This window comes from Microcaecilia unicolor, chromosome 7 (assembly GCF_901765095.1).
Source record: "Microcaecilia unicolor chromosome 7, aMicUni1.1, whole genome shotgun sequence".
NCBI lineage: Eukaryota > Metazoa > Chordata > Amphibia > Gymnophiona > Siphonopidae > Microcaecilia > Microcaecilia unicolor.
This window is the reverse complement of record NC_044037.1, coordinates 19,145,203-19,169,629: the sequence shown is the minus strand read 5'-3', so window position 1 is coordinate 19,169,629 and position 24,427 is coordinate 19,145,203. Positions and strand designations below refer to the sequence as shown.

At 45.9% G+C, this 24,427-nt stretch overlaps 1 protein-coding gene across 1 annotated transcript in view; it reads left to right on the top strand.

Moving 5' to 3' along the window:
* Positions 1-21,608, top strand: part of TMEM164 (transmembrane protein 164) — a 137,121-nt gene extending 115,513 nt beyond the window's left edge. Inside the window, exons 4-6 of the mRNA XM_030210043.1 lie at positions 5,622-5,700; positions 16,355-16,455; positions 19,374-21,608. Of these exons, the coding sequence (XP_030065903.1) occupies positions 5,622-5,700; positions 16,355-16,455; positions 19,374-19,580 (387 nt within the window). The 3' untranslated portion in view covers positions 19,581-21,608. The remainder of the gene's footprint in view (positions 1-5,621; positions 5,701-16,354; positions 16,456-19,373) is intronic.
* Positions 21,609-24,427: the final 2,819 nt, after the last annotated feature.

Here is a 24,427-nt window from a genome sequence, read left to right as displayed (position 1 = left end):
TGAAAAAATACTTCCTGACAATTTTTTTTGAGTCTGCCCCCCTTCAATCTCATTTCATGTCCTCTAGTTCTGCCGCCTTCCCTGGTTATTTAGGGCACCTTTTTGTGCCTTATTCGCTATAAAAACAGGTCTAGCTCAAAACATCTTAGTTTTAGTCCTGGAAATTTTTGTTTTCTTCCATTATGGCTGAAAAACGTCTTAAGTCTCAGGAGTGCCCAAGTCCCGCCCTGAACACACCCCTGATATGCCTCCTTGAGATTTGGACGCACTTCTGACGGACTTTAAAGAAAAACATCTAAAAATAGGTTTTGAAAATACTGACTTGGATGTTTTTGTGAGAAAAACATCCAATGCCACTTTTTAGACGTTTCTCTGTTTTGAAAATGAGCCCAAAAATGAACCCCAAATTCCTCCCCATGTGCATCATTTCTACAGAGTAGCAGCAAGTGATTGCTCTTTTCTGAGCTGAATATCCAACTTTTCTGCTGCCTGAGCAATGGTCTGCCCCAGGCCGCATCTCTGGACATTTGTCACATCTTCAGCTACCAACGGTCCCTTATTGTATGTGAGATTCACAAATTGAAACTAGGTTTTCCTTCTGTAAAAGGAATTTGGCAAAAAAGACAAGATTGAATTATCTTTCCCCTTTCAGGTAGTCGGGGTATGGAATTACCCTCTTACCTTTTATTCTGGAAAGCACTTAAAACATATTTACATAGTAACATAGTAGATGACGGCAGAAAAAGACCTGCACTGTCCATCCAGTCTGCCCAAGAAGATAAATTCATATGTGCTACTTTTTTATTTGTACTGTCCTCTTCAGGGCACAGACCGTATAAGTCTGCCCAGCACTATCCCCGCCTCCCAACCATCAGCTCTGGCACAGACCGTATAAGTCTGCCCAGCCCACCCTCTGGCGCCTGTCCGTCAACCAGTTCCTAATCCAGTTCACCACGTCGGGACCTATCTTCAGCCCATCCAGTTTATTTAAGAGCCTCCTGTGGGGAACCGTGTCAAAAGCCTTGCTGAAATCTAAGTAGATTACGTCTATAGCACGTCCACGGTTCAATTCTCCGGTCACCCAATCAAAGAATTCAATGAGATTCGTTTGGCACGATTTCCCTTTGGTAAAACCATGTTGTCTCGGATCTTGCAACTCATTTTCTTCCAGGAAATTCACTATCCTTTCCTTCAGCATCGCTTCCATTACTTTTCCAGTAGTCGAAGTGAGGCTTACCGGCCTGTAGTTTCCAGCTTCTTCCCTATCACCACTTTTGTGAAGAGGGACCACCTCCACCGTTCTCCAATCCCTCGGAACCTCTCCCATTTCTAAGGATTTATTAAACAAATCTTTAAGAGGACCCGCCAGAACCTCTCTGAGCTCCCTCAATATCCTGGGGTGGATCCCATCCGGTCCCATGTTTAACCATTCTTTTATAGTTAGTATATACTGTACTTCTCTCGATTGTTAAAGCCTTCTTTACTTGTAATCTGCTTAGAATTTTATTCTTAAGAAATAAGATTGTTGACGGTATGGTATCTAGTAGAGTTGACTGTGTAGACTCTTCCATTCCTTTTTACGAGTTGTAGAGCTCTGCTTAAAGATGCTCTTGCTCACCTTTAATACTTTTTTGCCCATTGGGAAAAAAACAGAGATGGGCTGAGAACATAGCCGTCGAGAGGCGGCAGCGGCAGGGGGGGGGACAAAATTCCCCGGGCCTCCAAGGGGGGCCCGGTGCCGCAGTCCCACCCGCCCTCCGTCGTCAACCATCTGCCTCCTGCATTGAAATCGCAGTCTCACCTCTGTGAAAGCAGCGCTGCAGGCAGCAGAACGCCTCCCTTCCCTCCCTGTGCCCCGCCCTCGTCTGATGGAACTTCCGTGAGGGCGGGACACAAGGAGGGAAGGAGGGCCAAAGGGAGGCGTTCTGCTGCCTGCAGCGCCGCTTTCACAGAGGTGAGACTGCAATTTCAATGCAGGGGGAGCGGCGGCGACGACCTCAGGGGATGGAGGGGGGAGCAGTGGCTGCAGCGATCTCAGGGAGGAGCGGTGGCGACCTTAGGGGGGGGTGGGGGGGGGAGCGGTGGCAGCGATCTCAGGGGTGGCAGGGGCAGGGCTCGGCCCAGTCTCTCGACGGCCCTGGCTGAGAAATGTAATTGTAAATGTCTTGTAGGATCAGGAGAGCTTTGCACATGCCTGAGCCTAGGGTTTATAGATGGTCTTTTGGTTCTTGGTCTCATTCTTATGACAGCAGTATGCCTTAGGATTATTTTAACTTCCTTGTGGTTAAAGGAGGAAACGCTGGTGGCTTTGCTTTCTTTTTCCCTTTATGCTGTTTCTAAAACTAAATAAGAACTTATCAGCATTTACGTGCATAAAAATACACATCCTGGTTTTCACCAGGCCTCGTATTTGTCCAATAAATGCACAACAACCTGTTGTAGTTTTAGCATCCATTGTGACCAGGATCAAACACGGCATGTTTTCTTTCGGTGTATTCATGGGGAAGAAAAGCGACAAGCAGTGGAACAGTGGCGAGTCACAAGCCGTCTGTGGCCTGAACAATAACATCTCAGTGACACTGGTTCAACAGCTAATGACCTAGTTCAGATGCTGCTGTGTTTTTAGATTTCAAAGCTGTGAACAAAACATCTGACAATGTATATTTGTTAAAGCCTCAGCAATGTTCCAGCTGAAAATGCACAGAGAATAAACTGGCTTGATTTTGTAATTTCTGTGCTTCAGGGTCCTATTTTCAGTTGTTTGTAGATACTACTTCTTCTCGAACCAGTTCTTAGGGCACACCTTAGGTTTTCAATGAGTACACATGAGAGATTTGCATACACTGCTTCCTTGGTTTGCACATCTATATCGTGCATATTCATTTGAATATCCTAAAAACTCAACTGGCTGGGAGTTCACCAAGCACTGGATTGAGAACCCCTGGTCCAGATGGTTAACCACTGCAAAATGAGTTAGGAGGGGGAGGGCTTCTCTCACTAAGTCCTTTTCCCTAATCTGCATTTGCAATGGTTTGACATTCACTGATAGGTTCCTGATTTCGTGTGTATGTATGTGTGTGTGTGTGTGTGTGTGTATAGGCGACTGGGGAACTTGAGTATCCCAGCTAATTTTTAGATATATATAATGTCCTTACTAACACTCAGTAAAGGGCTGATTTGCTGGAACACAGGAGCCCAAGCCCAGTTAACCCTTCCCCTACTCAAAATGAGGCCTATCACTGGATCTCAGGAGCCCACCTATAGTTTCTCCTGCAGACAGAGGCCACTGCTGTCAGGTTCAGTGCTTAGACCTTATGGGGCCCAGGGCAGAAATGTGGGCGAGAACCCCAAAAATCCATCAGCAGACTGACACTCCTTCAGTTTGACTGGTGTGGGGCCCCCCTGTGGCATGGGGGCCCAGAGAAGTTGTCCTGTTTGCACCCCCCACCCCCCAAACACCACCCTTAACTCAAGTTCAGGAAACAAAGCTGCTAATTGCGTCTGCCAAGATTAATGCGGCAGCGTAGCTGTTTTGCCCGGCAAAGGCGGCATTAAGGCCAAATACCACTTAAAGCTATCATGCATATTGAATCTCTTTGGCCTTTTTAGAAAAAGCTTAAAGCAAATTAAAAAACACCTAGTAGAATCCATTTCTTTCAAGCAACTAAAAAGCTCCCAGCTGTCTCAGATGTAGGCTTGTCTGCATGTCCAAGTTGTCTTTTTTTTATTTTATTTTTTTAACCTGCATTTTGGGAATACCACAATGCCTGTTTTACTTTTTCTTTGTTGTCGGTTCATACATCCAATGCCACATGGAATATAACAATTCCCTCTGTGAGTAGGATTCAGTTGTGGCCTGGGCGTGTGGGCCGTCCTGATGGCCCACCCGCCCGCCGTTTGTCCAGAAATCCGGACAAACGGGGAGGAGTGGCCTAGTGGTTAGAGTGGTGGACTTTGGTCCTGGGGAACTGGGTTCAATTCCTACTGCAGGCACAGGCAGCTCCTTGTGACTATGGGCAAGTCACTTAACCCTCCATTGCCCCACGTAAACCGCATTGAGCCTGCCATGAGTGGGAAAGCGCAGGGTACAAATGTAACAAAAATAAAAGATACTATTGGAGATTCTACATGGAATGTTGCTACTATTGGAGATTCTACATGGAATGTTGCTATTCCACTAGCAACATTCCATGTAGAAGGCTGCGCAGGCTTCTGTTTCTGTGAGTCTGACGTCCTGCACGTACGTGCAGGACGTCAGACTCACAGAAGCAGAAGCCTGCGCGGCCACATTAGTGATCTGCAGGGGCTGACTTCCTTCTACATGGAATGTTGCTAGTGGAATAGCAAATTCCATGTAGTATCTCAAATAGTAGCGAGTGGAGGAGTGGCCTAGTGGTTAGGGTGGTGGACTTTGGTCCTGAGGAACTGAGTTCGATTCCCACTTCAGGCACAGGCAGCTCCTTGTGACTATGGGCAAGTCACTTAACCCTCCATTGCCCCACGTAAACCGCATTGAGCCTGCCATGAGTGGGAAAGCGCAGGGTACAAATGTAACAAAAATAAAAGATACTATTGGAGATTCTACATGGAATGTTGCTACTATTGGAGATTCTACATGGAATGTTGCTATTCCACTAGCAACATTCCATGTAGAAGGCTGCGCAGGCTTCTGTTTCTGTGAGTCTGACGTCCTGCACGTACGTGCAGGACGTCAGACTCACAGAAGCAGAAGCCTGCGCGGCCACATTAGTGATCTGCAGGGGCTGACTTCCTTCTACATGGAATGTTGCTAGTGGAATAGCAAATTCCATGTAGTATCTCAAATAGTAGCGAGTGGAGGAGTGGCCTAGAGGTTAGGGTGGTGGACTTTGGTCCTGAGGAACTGAGTTTGATTCCCACTTCAGGCACAGGCAGCTCCTTGTGACTCTGGGCAAGTCACTTAACCCTCCATTGCCCCATGTAAGCTGCATTGAGCCTGCCATGAGTGGCAAAGCGCAGGGTACAAATGTAATAAAAATAAAACCCGCCCGGTTGCCCGGACATGTCCTCAAAAAGAGGACATGTCCGGGTAAATCCGGACATATGGTAACCCTACCAAAAGACCAGCCCTTGGTGCAGCAGGAGAGGTGAACTGGAGGCAGAACAGAACTTCAGCTATGAAACTCTGCTGCTGATCAGTGGGAAAGAGTGAAGTGAAAGAGATTGGAGGGAGAGGATGGGGAACTGGAAGCCCCGTTTGCTGCAGCTTTCTTCTTTATCCTGCTTCCTCCTGTGGCCTGGCACACAAGTGTCAGCAAAACTGTGTCAGCCTGTTACCTCGTGCCACCTCCCAAAACTTTGTATGGGTGATCACCTTGTTCTGTTCCAAAGCCGTTCCCTCCGTCACTGACTGCGTGACCTTGAGCAAATACTTTCTGCTAACAATCCGTGATCAACAAATTAAAAAAAAAAATAAAACCAAATTACTGTTTGTGGGTGTTTTGAAAACAATGATTCATGCCAGTGTTTGTGTTTTGGTGTCTCGCAGAACAAACGTAGTCATTATCAGATGTGTCGGCATGAAACCATCCAAGCTGCGTTCAGAAGTAACATGTCGCTTTTTTTCTCCCTTCCTCTTCCAGCTGCCCTTTGAGATGGAGGTGTATTACATTCAGCACATCATGCTCTACGTTGTCCCGCTGTTCCTGCTCTGGAAAGGAGGTACTGTCTCTTTATTTAAAGGATTTATATCCTGCTTGTCAAAGAAATCTAAGTGGGTTACAAACAGACTAAAGCGTTATAAAACATAAAACATCAATAACACTTCAAATGAGCAAATTCAAATAAACTGACAACGCTACGAAGTAATAGCTTGTTGAAATTAAAAAAAAAAAAAAAGCTTTAGTATGTTCCCTTTCTAAACATATTTCTGAAATTTGGCCTTGACCTCATGGAATCTTGGGTATCTGAATTCAAGATGGAACAATACAATGAAATAATAAAAGTTTATAAATAACACATCAAATACACTTCAACTTGGCGCAACTTTTTACCTTAAATATCCTTGTAAATGTTTAATCTCCTATCAAGCCGTGAAATATGTTTATTTTGATCCTGTCCGATTGTCATCTTTTTTTAACATCTAAGAGAGCTCCTGGTTAAGTAAAGTCGAATAGAAACTCGTCTGTATCTCAAAATTTGATTGATAAAGTTTATTACCTGTTTTCTCCTATTTAGGAATCTTGGACTCCTGTTGTGGACTTTAAATGAAGCTATAATACTTAATTTGTGTTATGAATAATATCTTTAGATTTAATTGTAATAGTGGATTTTTCTTTACAAGTTTATACTTGTTTACTGTGTATAAAAACGATAAATAAATAAAAAAAATAACACATCAAATCAAAATTTAAAATCTGGGAAACCAAGAGGTTTTCAGTGCAAAATCGTATTTTCTTGATGTCAGATGGTAGCCTATTCCTTGTCAACAGGGAGGTTGTTCCCTTTGTTATTAGATGTAAAGTTGGTTGGTAAAAAGTACCCACCGTGTGATCTATTAATCTTCCTCAAGTTTGGAAATCGCTCCCACCTCCTCCAACCTGAGCAGTTTTGCTGTATTTGAAATCATGACCCAGAATCAAGACATAATACGTACCAAATTCCTCCCGAGTCGTTTATAATAGAGGTAAAACAAAATAAAACAACAAGCATCTTACCCCCCCCCCCCCCCCCGAAAAAAAAGGGAAAATAAGGTACCCTTTTATTGGATTACTGTATTTTTACACATAGGAGGAGGTTCTATATTTGACGTCTAAAAAAATAAGCGCTGAAATCGGTGCCGATTAAGCGTATTCTAGGCGCCGATTATAGAATACGTTTACTTCATAGTTCAGCGCCTAATCTATGCGCATCATTTACACCAACGAAAATTTGGTGTCAATCCCTGCGCGTAGATTTAGGCTCACCAGGCCATATTCTATAACTAGGCTTGTAAATTTTGGAACGCCTACGAAATACCCATTTCTCTGCCCATAACCACACCCCTTTTTGCCTGCATTCATTAGAAGTTTAGCATACATCGTTACAGAATTTGCTTAGCGAGTTGTGTGGCTGAATTCTAATCCATGCCAATTACTGCTCATTATTGTTTGTTGAGTGCTGTTATGGGCACTCATTAGCTTGTTAAATTGCGCGCATTGTTATAGAATCTGTGCTGATCTTTAGTCGCACTATATAGAATCCACAGTCACTGTGTGCGTAGCATGTGAGCCCTTACCGCTAGATCAGTGGGTAGCGTTAAGGGCTCAGGCAGTAAATACAACTTACGTATCCGACTTCTCCTACATAAGCGCAAAACTATGGAATGGCCTCCCAAAAGCTGTGAAAACAATCCACGACCACCTGAACTTCAGGAAATCACTAAAAACCAACCTCTTCAAAACGGCCTACCCCAACGACCCCACGTAAACCTCTTCACCCAGCAACACAGCAAGACTATAATCGTACTGGACAACACGCTATCTTCATACCTTGCGACCCTACACTTATAACTCATACTATCACTATACAACCTTGTATCTGTTATCAACCGACTGGGCAAACGCCTTGACGGTACTATGTAAGCCACATTGAGCCTGCAAATAGGTGGGAAAATGTGGGGTACAAATGCAATAAATAGGTGCGTGCTGGCTTTAATTTTACCGCAAGCCCTTTTCCCCAGACACGGTAAAAACTGGCCCGGCATGCAGCAAAAACACGCGCCCACATTACCACAGACCACCTTTTGCTGCGGCTTAGTAAAAGTGACTATGAGAAACAATCCAGAGAGATCTGTGCTTCTGCAGTGCGCATTTCTCTTGTGTACAAAGAGAAAATAAGCCCCCAGGAAAAACTGCCTACCTGTAGGCTGGAAGTGTTGGGCTGCAATGCTCAGAACAATTTACACACTAATGAAGCCCAGACCTGTTTGTTGAATTGTCACCTGTTGGTTCCATCAACCTGTGGACAGGTATAAGCAGGTTACAGCTGACTGCTGCCCTCTAGTGTTAACACCAGGTCAGTGACTCTTGAACTTCATCAGTGGATGCAGCCGTTTGCTTGCCATGTTATGGTATTCACAAGTGAGAGCCACTGTGGTGGAGAAATGAGGAACTCTAATCGAAGGAATAGTGTAGACAAATGACACTTCCAAAAACACGAGAGAGTTGAAGAATGTGATACACAGGATTTATTCATGAAAAGCCTCAGGAGTCTAAAGATATATTTAGTACAAATTTTTTATTTTGTTTTTTTTATTTTGTTACATTTGTACCCCGCGCTTTCCCACTCATGGCAGGCTCAATGCAGCTTACATGGGGCAATGGAGGGTTAAGTGACTTGCCCAGAGTCACAAGGAGCTGCCTGTGCCTGAAGTGGGAATCGAACTCAGTTCCTCAGTTCCCCAAGACCAAAGTCCACCACCCTAACCACTAGGCCACTCCTCCACTGTTGCTACTATTTGAGATTCCACTAGCAACGTTCCATGTAGAAGGAAGTCGGCTCTTGCAGATCACTAATGTGCAAGACGTCAGACTCACAGAAACAGAAGCCTGCGCAGCCTTCTACATGGAATGTTGCTAGTGGAATAGCAACATTCCATGTAGAATCTCCAATAGTAGCAACATTCCATGTAGAATCTCCAATAGTATCTATTTTATTTTTGTTACATTTGTACCCTGCGCTTTCCCACTCATGGCAGGCTCAATGCGGCTTACATGGGGCAATGGAGGGTTAAGTGACTTGCCCAGAGTCACAAGGAGCTGCCTGTGCCTGAAGTGGGAATCCAACTCAGTTCCTCAGTTCCCCAAGACCAAAGTCCACCACCCTAACCACTAGGCCACTCCTCCAGTTAAACTCCAAACAGTTAAAGAAAACAAACATTTTTTTTAAATACACATGAGTTAAAAAAAATATGCAAAAAAAAAATGTATGAGTTAAAAATTGTACAAAAAAATAAAGTGATAAATTGCACGTCAAAAGAGACTAGAATATATTTTAAAAGAATCAAAACTTTCATTTTGAAATGGAGTCAGTAATGAAATGCTATACAATAAATATCTATTATTTTGAGATTCATCTTTTTATAAAAATATTGATTATAAATAACACAAAAATACAGGCACAAAAAGAAAAGGAATGAATACAATTTCAGATGCAGAAAATGGGGGACATAAAAGCCGATGAATTGGTTCTATTTTGGGATGGACAACAAGAAAAAAAAAGAAGCTTTTTATAAATACTGATGCATAAACAAACCAAGCTCATCAAGTAGTCTAATATAATAACTTGTTATTAAAACATAAAAATTGCCAAACAGTGACAAAGAGAAACATAAAGTAACTGAAAGGTATAATGGAATGGTGACTAAGAAACTTCTCTTGCAAAAGGTGCACGTGAAAAAGAAAAAAATGTTATGAGGAAAATGTGATAAATATTAGAATATCTCTGTAGAGGTTATTGTAGATCCCCTATGGGTGAGGTTTTAAAGCGGATGGTAAAAGGATTTGATCACGGTGTAATGTTCCCACGCTAAACACTCACCAATTAGGAGAAATACAGGAAAAATAAGGAAATTCTATATTTTATGTATTATAGTGTGCAAGATGTTAATTGAATTTCCTTTGATGTTACAGAGTTGTTGATTAAAGACAATTTTTTTTTTGGGGGGGGGGGGGGGGGGGGAAAGATTGGCCACTGTTGGAAACAGGATGCTGGGCTTGATGAACCTTTGGTCTTTCCTAGTATTTTATTTATTTATTAGTTACATTTGTATCCCACATTTTCTCACCTTATTGCAGGCTCAATGTGGCTTACATGGTGCCGTAAAGGCGATCGCCAGTTCCGGTATGAACAAATACAAAGTGATGTAGTGGTAGAATAAAGATCATGTGTTACATACACATTAGGGAATCGTAGAGAAGAAGGGTTAATTTGTCTCCAGTACTAGCTTTGGTTTAGTTGTGTTGCAGTTCTTCAAGCTTTTAAGTTGGGTCGGTGGGGTATGCCTTTTTGAACAGGTTGGTTTTTAGTAATTTCCGGAAGTTTAGGTGGTTATACGTTGTTTTCACGGTCTTCGGTAGTGCGTTCCGTAGTTGTGTGCTTATGTAGGAGAAGCTGGATGCATAAGTTGATTTGTATTTGAGTCCTTTGTAGACTTATGTAACACACGTCTACACTAGGCAGGCCACTTTTCAGTACACCTCAGGGAAAGGACCCCTTTATAGGCTCCAATCTCATTAGGTACTAAGAACACATATGGGTGCTCCTTTCGCTCTTAGAAAATGCTCTTGCATCCTCTTCAAATGTTTCCCGAGTGTAAATAGCATCATGCAGTGTCTTACCATAATTTATTTATTTATTTATTGCATTTGTATCCCACATTTTCCCACCTGTTTGCAGGCTCAATCTGGCTTACATTGTTCCGTCATGGCAATCGCCATTCCAGAGTGAGAGGTGCAAGTGGTATTACATAGAGAACATGAATGACAAAATAAAAGTAAGCAAACAGGTTTAAAGAGTCACAAGGAGCTGCCTGTGCCTGAAGTGGGAATCGAACTCAGTTCCCCAGGACCAAAGTCCACCACCCTAACCACTAGGCCACTCCTCCACTGTTGCTACTATTTAAGATTCCATGTAGAAGTCGGCTCTTGCAGATCACCAATGTGGCCGCGCAGGCTTCTGCTTCTGTGAGTCTGATGTGCAGGACGTCAGACTCACAGAAACAGAAGCCTGTGCAGCCTTCTACATGGAATGTTGGTAGTAGAATAGCAACATTCCATGTAGAATCTCCAATAGTAGCAACATTCCATGTAGAAGTCGGCCCTTGCAGATCACCAGTGTGGCCGCGCAGGCTTCTGCTTCTGTGAGTCTGAAGTCCTGCAGGACGTCAGACTCACAGAAACAGAAGCCTGCGCAGCTTTCTACATGGAATGTTGCTAGTGGAATAGCAACATTCCATGTAGAATCTCCAATAGTAGCAACATTCCATGTAGAATCTCCAATAGTATCTATTTTATTTTGTTACATTTGTACCCTGCGCTTTCCCACTCATGGCAGGCTCAATGTGGCTTACATGGGGCAATGGAGGGTTAAGTGACTTGCCCAGAGTCACAAGGAGCTGCCTGTGCCTGAAGTGGGGATCGAACTCAGTTCCTCAGTTCCCCAGGACCAAAGCCCACCACACTAACCACTAGGCCACTCTTCTACCTTCCCCACCCCCACCTGCCTTGCAGCTAATACGGTGGTATGAGCTGCACAAATAAGAGTAAATGTGTAATCGTCGTAGTCAGAAACAAGTTAAACCCAAGCACTACTATTCAACTTAATTCTTAAAGTTATCACCACTATATGACTGGGTAGCAGGGTTGAATGTTTGGATAGTGTAGACGCCCCACCACCCCAATTCTCCCAAGCCGCATTGAGCCTGCCATGAGTGGGAAAGTGCGGGGTACAAATGTAACAAAATTTAATGGATGAAGCAACTAACTAACTAGTCGTACAAACAAGGACTAACATTGATTTTTTTTTTTCACGCTTTCAAAAAGTACAAAGACCAGGGGACACTCAATAAAATTACATGGAAATTCTATTAAAACAAATAGGAGGAAATATTTTTTTGCTTGTTGCTAGAGGATGTCATAACAGCTGTTAGCGTATCTGGGTTAAAAAAAAAAAAGGTTTGGACAAGTTCCTGGAGGAAAAGTCCATAGTCTGTTATTGAGATAGGCATGGGGGAAGCCTCTGCTTGCCCTGGAATTGGTAGCACGGAATGTTGCTACTAATTGGATTTCTGGTGAGAGACGGAGGGGCAGTGGATGAGGAACAGGGAGATATGCTTTGGGGGGGGGGGGTGTCTTCAGGTTTGCTTTGTTGGGGGGAATGGGGGCCTGCTAGCATGCAAAATGCATGCTGGACAGGGCTCACCATTCCTCCCCAATGATCTGCAAACCCTAACGCCAGCTCGGAGCTGGCGTTAGGGTTTGCCGCGGCCAGCGACCCAATCTTTGGTTTGCTGGTCACTTATCATTGGGGATGAATATGTTTAGACCTGTTTTGCATGCATTTGCATGCTAGTTGCGTTCAGAGCCCTCGAGCACGTTGTTTCACGCGCTCAGGGGCTCTGATCATTGGGGCAGTAGCAAACGCCGGCGCTAACAGCCTCTAGCGCCGGCGTTTGCTTCTGATCATCCCCGTGTCAGGGAGCACCCTATCAAGTACAGTGTGCAGTGTAGAGTTCAAAAGAACAGATGCTCGAACACTCCTCAGACAAACTTGCTTTATCACAGAACTCTGATCTGACCTAATGCTTGCCCCGTGCCCAGAGGGTTTGGGGGTCTTCACTCCAGTGTTGGTACTACTCTGCCTTTCTCTTCATGCCTTTGGGGGTTCTCCATTGTACTGTTTTGCTCCTGTCACAGTGGCAGAGTCTTCATACCATTCTTGGTGTCTTGGAGAGCGACTATTGGTGCTGTAACAGACGCGTCCCAGCAAGATTCTGTAGAAATAGATTGAAAGCTCCACCGTTACTGTGCAAAATTGTTTACCCCACTGACTTTAATGGACTTCAATGAAACGATGAAATCAAACTGCAAAGTGGGTTGATACCAACGAAAACAGACATTTTTTTGCCATGCACATCCCCACTACAAAGAACATTTTAGCATCGTAAATATAAGGGCCCAATGCAATTTTCAGGGCTGACTGGAGGATATGTTTTGCAGAAAAGGGAATTAATTGTGTGCTGGGTGAAGCCAAATCAGCCAATTAAATTCAGCAGACTCCAGCTTGTAAATTCTCTCTGCGGGAGCTACATTGATGTCATGGTACTCTGAATTGGATTTCAGGCTGATTTGCATGGATTGCTTAATTTATATTCTCTCTTAAGCAGCAAAATACTTTTTTTCCAGATCATTTAATTATCTTTTCTGTTGCTGATTTTTCTTCCTTCAGATTTCCCCCTGCCTTTTTTTTTTACCCTTCCCCCCCTCCCCCCCACGACTCTGCCCTCCTCCCCTACTTTCTCATTTGTCCTATACACTAATCATCCCTTCTAATGTGTTTTTTTCCTTTTGATCTCCAGGGCTCTCTCCTCTTTCTCCTGTACTCTGTCCATGCATCGCCTCCCTGTATTCCTGCGCTTTCTCACCCCCTCGGCTCTGTCCCTTTTCTCTGTCTACCTTCTGTATACACTGTCCTTATTTCTTCTGAGATTTTCCTTTCCTCCCCCTTCCTCTTGGGGTACTCTCTCCTTTACCCTGTTCACTCTTGCACTCTATCCTATTCTGCTGTGCCTTCTGCCCTCTTTAACCTCTATATCCATAAGTCCCTGTGTCATTTGCACCCCTCTTTCTCTCACCCCCCCCCCCCCCCTTGCATTCACACTTCCCTGTTCCCTCCTCTGCTAGCTCCCTAGTGCTTCTCTACCTGTCACTCTGGGTAACCTCCCTGGACAGCAGCGGTAGCTTTTCAGGAAAGGAGACCAAAGATCAGTGCCCAGTTCGCCCTCTCTTATAGCATACAGAAATGGAGAAGAGGTGGGCCAGCAAAGAAAACAGCGAAGATGACTCAAGAATGTAAGCTTGAGACGATGTGGGAAAAGTCCAAATCTATTATGTAACTCGATGGATATAATGAGTCCAAATCAACAATATAATCAAAGAGACTCGACATGGCTGTGTTTCAGCCTTCTGGCCTGCCTCAGGAGTCATATGCAGCTCATGGTCTGAAGGAGGAGGGGGGAGGTCAGATCAAAAAGCCTTTTCCAAACATTTTTGTATATATTTATTTTATTTGTTACATTTGTATCCCACATTTTCCCACCTATTTGTAGGCTCAATGTGGCTTACATAGTACCGGAGAGGCCTTTGCAGACTCCGGTGTGAACAAATACAAGGTGTTGTCATGGTAAGATAAAGTTCATGTGGCACAGCCACACTAGGGAATCGTACAACGGAAGAGTTGTGTTATGCCCATTACGTTCTTTAGTTTTGTTGTGTTGCAGAGATCAGGCATCTATGTTGGATAGGTAGGGTATGCCTTTTTAAACAGGTTAGTTTTTAGTGTTTTCCGGAAGTTTAGGTGGTCGTTCGTAGTTTTCAAGGCTTTCGGTAATGCGTTCCACAGTTGTGTGCTTATGTAGGAAAAACTGGATGTGTAAGTTGATTTGTATTTGAGTCCTTTGCAGCTTATCCTATATAATAATTCTCACCTCCAACATTCTAATCTTGCTGCCTGTGTCCGTGGCTCCTTCGGAGTTGCTGAGCTAGGCTCCGTAGTCAGGCTGACGTCACTGTTGCAATTATGCTGTGAACTTCAGAACCCACGAAAAAAAGAAAAAAAAAACATTCCATGCCTCACAGCTGATCCATGTCCAGCGACCCTCCTCTCCCCCTACCCCTCCTGCAGCCACCCATGTCCAACAAACCAGCTCTCTCACCTGCCTCCCCTCCAGCCACCCAGGTTGTGTAGCGAATTCTTCGTGGCAGGCAGGAAAGATCCCCGGTCCTGCCTGCCCACTGCTGGCGCTGGTGCTGACCCTCCCCTGCTGCCGGATCGCTGTTCAAAATGGCCACCGACACAAGGGCGGCCTCCAAGACTACAGCAGAAGTCTCGCGAGTCTGCCATTGAAAGTCTCTGCAGCCATTTTGAACAGTGATCCGGCAGTGGGGGGGAGGGGGGGGGGAGGGCCAGCGCCAGGCAGGCAGGCAGGCAGGACCGGGGAATCTTTCCTGCCTGCCCCGAAGAATTCACTACACAACCTGGGTGGCTGGAGGGGAGGCAGGTGAGAGAGCAGGGTTGCTGGACATGGGTGGCTGCAGGGGGAGAGGAGGGTCGCTGGACATGGGTGGTTGCAGGGGGGACAGGGGAGAGGGAGGGGTGGGGGGTCTTGAGAGAGGGGGGGGTAGGGGCACACACTCACTCTCTGTGTCTCACATACACTCTCTCTGACACACTATCACACTATATCTCTCTGTCACACACACACAGACACTCTGTCTCTCACACAAACACACACACACTCTCTGTCTCACTCTCTCTCAAACATACACTCCGAGGAAAACCTTGCTAGCGCCCGTTTCATTTCTGACAGAAACGTTCTTTTTTTACTAGTTTTATATATACTTTTGTATCCATTTTTAGAAAAATTAATAACTGACAATTCATCATATCATATGCTACAACAGAACCTCCAGATGGGCTTGTTGACTCTGGCATTGGATTTGTGATTGGTTCATGCTTGCCTCAGGGGCTGGGCTTTAGCGAGGGGGCCCTGCAGCTCTGACATGAGTCGAGAGAACCTGTAACCGAGATGCCAAGTTACCCAATTCTTACCTTGTCCTGGTTTTTGAACTTACATGGGAGGATTCACAAAAGGCATCGGGGAATGGGTTTTTCAGAAATCCGGGACTGGCCTAAATTCTGCTCCGTGGAATTGAGTAAACTGACAACTGTGCTGTAAGTGAGTCTGGGGTAGAGATTCTCTCTGTAGCATGCAGTTACCTCAGGGCAGGGGCGTATCTGAGGTTCGGCGGTAGGGGGGGCAGGGGCTAGATTGAGGGGGCACATTATAGCCCCCCCGGCCGTCAACCCTCCCCTACCGCCGTCAACCCTCCCCCGCCTACCGCCGTCACCTACCCCCGCCGAGGTCCGCTTCCTCCGGTCCGGTGCCTTTAAAAATATTACTTCAGCTGGCGGGGGACCCCCAACCCCCGCCGAGGTCTTGTTTTAAGAAGCTTTTCCATCCTCGTGCTATTGAAAACTGCCTGCCTGCATCCCTTCCAGTTTCGGACTGCGACGTCAGACTCAGTCCGAAACTGGAAGGGATGCAGGCAGGCAGTTTTCAATAGCACGAGGATGGAAGAACTTCTTAAAACAAGACCTCGGCTGGGCTGGTCCCTCGCCAGCTGAAGTAATATTTTTAAAGGCACCGGACCGGAGGAAGCGGACCTCGGCGGGGGAGGGTTGACGGCGGTAGGGGGGGGTCCAGGGCGAAATCTGCGGGGGCCCAGGCCCCTGTGGCCCCACGCAGATACGCCCCTGCCTCAGGGTGCCTGACGGTGGGGTTTTGTCCTGTCCATACATCTAAGTAATGCCTGCCACCAGAGAAATGTCCTGCACCTCTGCACATGGGGGAGTAATTGTGAATAAGGTAAACCTTTCATAGCATTTTTGAACAAATAAAAGCAGAAAAAGTGTTGACAGTTGCAGTCAGCTGTGCGGAGCTGGAGATTATCAGCCCAGGACAGACATTGCTGTCACCGCCCTAAAGTCAGCATGAGAAAGATTATAGAGCCTCGGAGAATACTTATGTCCTTTTGTTTTTTTTATCTGCCTGCAGGTGTGTACACTCCCGAACCACTCTTCAATTTCTGGTGGGCTCTGTTATCCACAGGTCTCATGTTTGTCTATCACTTTAGCTTTCTACAGACTCTGGGCTTGGTAAGTATAAGGCCTTCTCTCTGCCATCTGTTTGTCCTTTTCCCCCACGGTTCGGTGTGGAGTATCCTTCATGGATACTATTGAAATAGGATCTTTAGGGAATCCCGATGGAGAGGTTTCAATAATGGTGAAAGTAAACCAGGATTGTTCAATGGGAGAAACAGTGTAAAGGATTCAAATTAGCCCTATTTTCAAAGCAGCCTGTAGATGCAAAGGGAAAAAAAAAGACAATTTGAAGCGTCTGTTTACAAATGCAAGAAGCCTTAAACATAAGATAGGAGAATTGCAGTATACAGCACAAAATGAAGAGAGAGGCATTTCAGAGGCCTGCTGGAAAGAGGACAATCAATAGGACACTGTGTTAGCAGGATACAAACTATATTTGGATCGAATTTGGGGGGTGGGGGGGGGATTGCGCTATATGATAAAGATGGAGTTGAGTCAAACAAAATGAACATTCTACATGAAACAGTATCGTGGAATCTTTATGGATAGAAATTCCAGGTGTGAGAGGAAGGAAAATACTGGTAGGGCTGTAGGTTTTAGCAGTGGGAAAGTCACTATTCAGAAGCAGGGGCGTAGCCAGACCTTGGCGGGACAGGAGCCCAGAGTCCGAGGTAGGGGGGGGGGCACAGTTTAGCCCACCGCCGACCCTCCCCCACCACTTTCAATGTCCCACTCCCACCGCCGACCCTCCCCCGTCGCCGCCACCATGATCATGTACCTTTGCTGGCGGGGGGTCCCCAACCCCCGCCAGCAAAGGTACCTGGGGGCGGGGAGGATTGGTGGTGGTGGGGGTCGAAAGTAGAGGGGGCTAGGCATAGGCGTACACTGGGGGGGCGAGGGGGGGGCAATGCCCCCCCAAACGACGACGAGGCGCCGCCGCGCCATTAGTTTAAAAAAAACATGCAGGCACACGCTCCTCTCCATCCGCTTGGCTTCCCTGCCCTCTCTGTCTGCGTCCCGCCTTCCTCTGACGTCAGAGGAAGGCGGGACGCAGACAGAGAGGGCAGGAAGCCAAGCGGACGGAGAGGAGCGTGTCCGTCTACTCTTCCTCCCTCCCTCCGGCGCAGGCAGCAGTCTTTTTCAGCGTTCCTGGCAGCGGTAGCGATGTACACGCTGCCTTCGGCTCTGCCCCAAAGCCTTCTCTTCAAGTTCCTGTTCCCGCATAGGTGGGAACAGGAACTTGAAGAGAGAGCTTCCGGGGCAGACCAAAGGCAGCGTGTACATCGCTACCGCTGCCAGGAACGCTGAAAAAGCTGAAGACTGTTGCCTGCGCCAGAGGGAGGGAGGAAGAGAGGGGGTAAACTGAGTCACGATCTTGGACCTCGCCGGGGGGGGGGAGCAGAGGGAAGATGGATGGTACTGGGAGGGGTGGGGAGCAGAGGGAAGGAGCAAGAGATGGATGGGACTGGGAGGGGTGGGGAGCAGAGAGATGGACCCAGGAGATGGATGGGATTGGGAGAGGAGGGGAGCAGAGGGAAGGAACAGAAGATGGATGGGACGGAGGGATGGTGAGCAGAGGGAAGGAACAGGAGATGGATGGGACTGGGAGAGGAGGGGAGCAGAGGGAAGGAACAGAAGATGGATGGGACTGGGAGGGGTGGGGAGCAGAGGGATGGACCCAGGAGATGGATGGGATTGGGAGAGGAGGGGAGCAGAGGGAAGGAACAGATGGATGGGACAGAGGGATGGTGAGCAGAGGGAAGGAACAGAAGATGGATGGGACTGGGAGAGGAGGGAGCAGAGGGAAGGAACAGAAGATGGATGGGACTGGGAGGGGTGGGGAGCAGAGGGAAGGAGCAAGAGATGGATGGGACTGGGAGAGGAGGGGAGCAGAGGGAAGGAACAGAAGATGGATGGGACTGGGAGGGGTGGGGAGCAGAGGGAAGGAGCAGGAGATGGATGGGACTGGGAGGGTGGGGAGCAGAGGGAAGCCTACTGGAAAGAAGACACTGCATAAAACAGAAGACACTGGGACCAAAGTGAATAGAAAAACTAAATGATCAGACAACAAAGGTAGATAAAAGTATTTTATTCAGAATTTATTAATTGAAATGTGCATCTGTGATATTTTGCTTGTAAATTTCAATTCCTTCCTCCATATTAGCATATTCATTTGCATATGTATATATGCAAATGATATGCTAATATGCTCCGCCCATTCTTTGCCCCCCCCCCCCCAAATGAAACAGTCAAACTACGCCTATGGGGCTAGGGCTAAATCTGTGGGGGGCCCATGCCCCCGTGGCCCCACCTAGCTAAGCCCCTGTGCAAAGGGCGATGTATAAGGGAACACCTAGGGTTCTGATGATCTGACCTTTGGTTATCCAGTGTTCCAGTTTATGCAACAGTCAGGTAATCTGGCTCTGATGCCTCCCCCTCCCCCAAGTGGAAGCCATTTTGAAAGTGGAGTTAGCATGGGCAGGAGTGACTGTGAATTGCGCCTGTACCGACTTCACCTTTAGATTACCAAGTATGGGGGGAGGGCACTTGGAGGGGGTCAAGGAGGCACAGCTGCTACTGTCTAGGAGGGAGGATAGTGGTGGATTATCTGACATTTTAGGTTACCGACTGTCATTCCCGTTTGTCAGATATTTGGGACTCTTACTGTAATGCTGTTCCTGCTGCCAAGCCTGAGAGAGAGAGAGATGCAAGATTTTGGCAGCTTGTTGGGACAGGAGATGAAAAATGAATTATTTTGTTTGTATTAAGGGAAGGTCAGAAAAATAAATTTTAATTACTAGCTAATTTTGAGTTCTAATTCTTATGAAACTGCACGGGCAAGGTCAGAGCTCTTCTTTGAATGGGTACGTGGAAATGCTCATTTATTTTTTTTGCATATAGAAGTATGGTGATAAGACAAATATGTTAATATTGATTTTAATAATTATGGTAATTGTATCTTCTCTTCCCAGGTCACAGAGGTAAACCTGAACAACATGTTGTGCCCTGCGATCTCTGACCCGTTTTATGGCTCCTGGTATCGCATATGGGCATCAGGCCATCAGACTGTCATGACCCTACTACATGGCAAACTCATTATCATATTATTCAATTTGGCTGCACCTGTGCACCAATGGACTATGGAGTTGATTCGACTTCCAGCTAAGAAAATAGACTAGACTGAGGTTTGTTTGTCTCCTCAGAGACCACCACATCAAAGGATCACAGCACCTGCTTTCCGATGGTGGAAGACAAAGGTTTCCCGTGTTGTGTGTGTTTTTGTGTGGCGAGATGGGACAAGATAACCACACCGCCTTTTCAATTGTTCATAGTCTCTGCCTACTGCCAATGGCAGAACTTTTAATGGCCTTATCCTGTGCTGGTAGTGTGTATTTTGTAATCACGTATGTCATTTTAGACTTAAGGCAGCTCTTGTACGATGAACTTAGAAATATTTTAAACTTTGGATTATTTTCTAGGATGTTACCATCCTGTTGCCAGAGACTGGAAGACCTTGAAAAATCTTCCTCCTCCAAAACTTTAAGCAGTGTGAAAATGGACTTACAAAGTCATACATTTGTACCCGTTGTGTTCGTGTAGCTGAGAGAGTGCACATAATTCTGAAATGAAGATGGAAAAAAGTGTGGCTAGCTCAGCTTCTTATACTCTCAGTGCTTTAATTGGTTGTTTTTGAAACCATGAGGTCCTGGAGACTCACCTGCCGATCCTTTTGTTTTTCCGTTAAGTACCATTAGGTAAGAAGCAGTGTGAGCCGGCCTTGATTCTAGGCAGCTGCTGTGGCTTGGAGTTTATAGAAAGTAATGGTAATCTGGATTCATATATTGCCTCATCTGTTCCGTAATTTTTAATACTTGAGGCTGGTGTAGAAAGGTTTCTACATCTGGGGTAGAAAGCTCCGGGCACACTTTTCAGAAAGTGGAGGGGCGCAGGCACAAGAGATGTGTTCCGTTTGTAGTATCCCTGCTACGGTTGCAGAAGCCATCAGGCTTTGTGAGGTCACAATCCTACCACTATGATGACATAATCCCATCAACCATACTGACTCTGGGGAAGCCACGCCTCTCTGCACTTTAAGTGTGCGCGCTCGCTCATCCTCGGATGGCATGCTGAATGCTATTACAACCTCATTGTTCTAGTCACAGGGGGGTGCCTGATGCAATACTCAAATTAAACTCAGGGGTTGATTCCATGAAGGATTTCAGCTCCATCCATCCTTTTTACCCTAAGCCACGATGGGAGAAAAACAAGCCCTTAATGAACAAAGTGCTTCATACCTGTAGGCCTAATTGTTCTCTATTTCCAGCCTTTGTACAAAAGAGGAAGGAATAAGTGATCTTAAGCTCCCATCACAAATGGTTTTTTCCAAAGCTACCACCCTCCTGCTCTTCTTCTGGACCCATTTATGGTACTTGAGCTCTGCACTAGTGTCTATACCAAAAAAAAAAAGTATCATTTGTATTTAATGGGTGGGAGATGGCAATTGCTTCAAGCGATACAATGAGGGGTAATTACAAACAGAGCCACCTCGTACTAGGCGGGAAGAATTTGCCAACATGGCAGTATTCTAGTCATTTGCCCAGGCGAATGATGTCTTGTAGAATATGGCCTAGTGGAAAAGTACACGCCATGTTTTGACTCCTACTTTGCCCATAGGATGTGTATATGGGCAGAGCATATGTATGCATATAAATTCTGATACTATAATGTATATGAATTTGTGCATATATCTAGGTGGGGCCTTTATACCAGCTAGAGGGCTGCTGGAATTGGTCATGCCTCCATGTAAGCAGGTTCTCTGCCACTTGTGCTAATATTCTGTACAGAAAAGTAAGTTTTAAATGTGCACCATAACCAGAGCCTATACCACATGCCCTGTTAAAGACTTATCCCTATTATGGTTTTTTTTTAACCATAGCCCTGACTGTTAACGATGGTGCATTTTTATTATCTGACCTATAGAAAGGGCTTTCTGATACCATCTCGGATGGAAACTTAAGAACTTTAAATCGCGGTGTTCATCGAACACAGTCCGTAACTGCCAATACGATGTTCTTTGCTGTCTGCTCTCTGTATGGAAGGGTATAGACAGTTAGAAACCTCGTTCCTGCATTCCAAGTTGTATTTTATATAAAACTAGTAAAAAAAAGCCCCGTTTCTGATGCAAATGAAACGGGGGCTAGCAATGTTTTCTTCTGTGTGCATGTGGGAGTGTGTGTGTCCCTGCCCTCTGGCCTCTCTCCCCTCCCCCCTCTGAGTCCTTCACTGTTACAGAGCCAGCGATTTGATTTCGTGCTCTGCTGTTTTCCTTCACTGACTGTGTTACAGAGAGGGCGGGGCAGACACTCATAGGGAAACCGGATATCTCGCCCCCTTCACACTTCCGGCTGGAGGCTTCATAGAACGTTGGTGTTGCTTTTTATATAGAGAGATAATGATGATGCTTCTGCTTTAGAACTAGGTATATTAAAAGTGTGTGTGAGGCTGTGACAGACTATGCAGATATTTGTATGACACTGAGAATGGCAGCTGTCGCTTTACTAATCCCTTCCTTTTGACAGATCTCACAGCAGTTGGTTCTTTCCGAGTCTAGTTGCTTACAGAACAGTGATGGCAGAAGGGTAGTAAGAGTGGGCATCTTGCTTGATTTTATATCAGTGGCGTAGGAAAGGGGGGGAGGTCCGCCCCGGGTGCACGCTGCTGGGGGGGTGTCAGCTCCGCGCTGGTGCACTGCCCTCTCTGCCCCGGAACAGGTTACTTCCTGTTCCGGGACAGCGAGAGCAGTGAACCAGCGCGGAGCCGACACACCCCAGGAACGTGCAGTCGGGGCGGATCGGCCCGTCCCTCGCCGCAGGTATGCGCTCCAGCGGGAGGAGGGTGTGTCGTGCTGCACCCGGGGGGGGGGGGGGGGGTGCGCAGCGGCGACTCGCCCCGGGTGTCAGCTCCCCTCGCTACGGCTCTGCTTTATATACCTGATCCTACGCACGCATGCTTGAACTGTCTTGAAAGGCTGTAGGAGTAGGGATCCGTTTTACAAAGTGTACAATAACAGTTTTTAAAATAAGAGCTGTGTGTTTTAAGATACCTCCAGTACCTTGTCTTTCACATTTTTTGCTAGCGCAGGGTTCTTAACCCAGTGCTTAGTAGATACAGCCAGACTGGTTTTCAGATGATCCATTATGAATGTGTATAAGATTAGCATTTGCTGCTTCCATGGGATATGTGCGTATTCATTGTGGAAATCCTGAAACGTGATTGGCTGGGTTGAGAATAGTAGTGGCCATGAACTTGCTAGCATACTGATGAAAACCTGAGTGGCCTCTAACACACTCAGAGCAATATCCATAGATTTGATTCCCCAGCCTCTCTGTCCCCCTCAGCCCATCTTGTCTTTTGCAATCCACATTTCTCCTAAATATTTCTCCCCCCCACCCCATCCCTATCTCAATCAATCGCAACTTCCATCAATTTCTCCTCCCAGGCACCTGCCATCATCTAATCTGTAATTTCTCCAACCTGCGTCTCTTGCCCCCCCCCCCCCCCCTGACCTTTCCTAAGGTCGTGCCACAGGTTCTGTCTCTTTGCCAGCTGTTCTGTTTCCTTCCATTATCATGTAGCTCTCAGTGAGCTTGATCCAGGTGTTGTCAAAAACATTTTCGCTGTTCATGTGGTGTTGCAAGAATAGAATGGGGATTTGTATGCTGTATCACTCAAACTCTCCTATACTGCCTTGGGTGAATTTCTTCAAAAAGGTAGTAAATAAACAACGTGAGAGGAAAACAGCAGTAATGGTAGAGACAGTACTAGCAACAAGGCTCTGGATAAGCTGGGAGGGGAGCGTGTTTATTCAGGGAAGAGAATTTGGGAGGGGGCAGTATGTATTTAGGTGAGAACGTTTTTGGGGCAATAGCTAGGGTCAATGGGGACTTTTACTGGCTCTCAGGCCCTGGCAATTTTGTTACATTTGTACCCCGCACTTTCCCACTCATGGCAGGCTCAATGCAGCTTACAAGGAGCAATGGAGGGTTACGTGACTTGCCCAGAGTCACAAGGAGCTGCCTGTGCCGGGAATCGAACTCACTTCCTCAGTTCCCCAGGACCAAAGTCCACCACAAGGCCACTCCAATGAAGAACAGTTATACAGAAAACCTTTGGCCTGGATGAAATCAATATATGTGAGCTGCCTTCATTCAAAGAGCTGTGCACCCTCCGAGGCAAATGCATAGTAACACAGAAAATCCTGGCAGGTAAAGGCTGACATACGCTGTTCTCCATTCAGCAAAAGCTATCGACTGAGCACACAGACAAACATAATTTAGTGGAACAGAGTCAACACGGATTCAGCTACCATGTTCGTCCTTTTTCTAAGGCATGAAGACACATGTGGATAAAAGTGAGCCAGGTTGATATAGTATTTCTCGATTTATTAGAAAGCTGTTGACAAAGTCCCTCAGGAACTCTTGAGAAAATTAAATAGCCATGTAACCTTCAGTATTGCATTCAATTCTGGCTGCTGTATCAAAAAAAAAAAAGATATACAGAAATAGAAAAGATTCAAAGACTAGCAACCGAAATGACAAAGGGGATGGAACGGCTCCCATATGAGGAAAGGCTAAAGCGTCTTTTCAGCTTGGAAAAGAGACGGCTGAGGGGGGATATGATTGACATCTATAGAACAGGTAGCAGTGAATAGCTTTTTCACACTTTTTGAAAAAGTACAAAGACCAGGGGACCCTTGATGAAACTACATGGAAATAATTTTAAAACAAATAGGAGGAAATATTTTTTCACTCAAAGGTTAAGCGCTGGAGCTCACTGCAGGAGGATGTGTTAACAGCATATCTGGGTTTGGAGAAGTTCCTGGAGGAAAAGTCCATAATCTGTTATTCAGATGGACATAGGGGGAGCCACTGCTTGCCCCAGGATTGGTAGCATAGACTGTTGCTACTGGTTGGGTTTCTGCCAGGTACTTGTGATGTGGATTGCCCACTGCTGGAAGCAGGATACT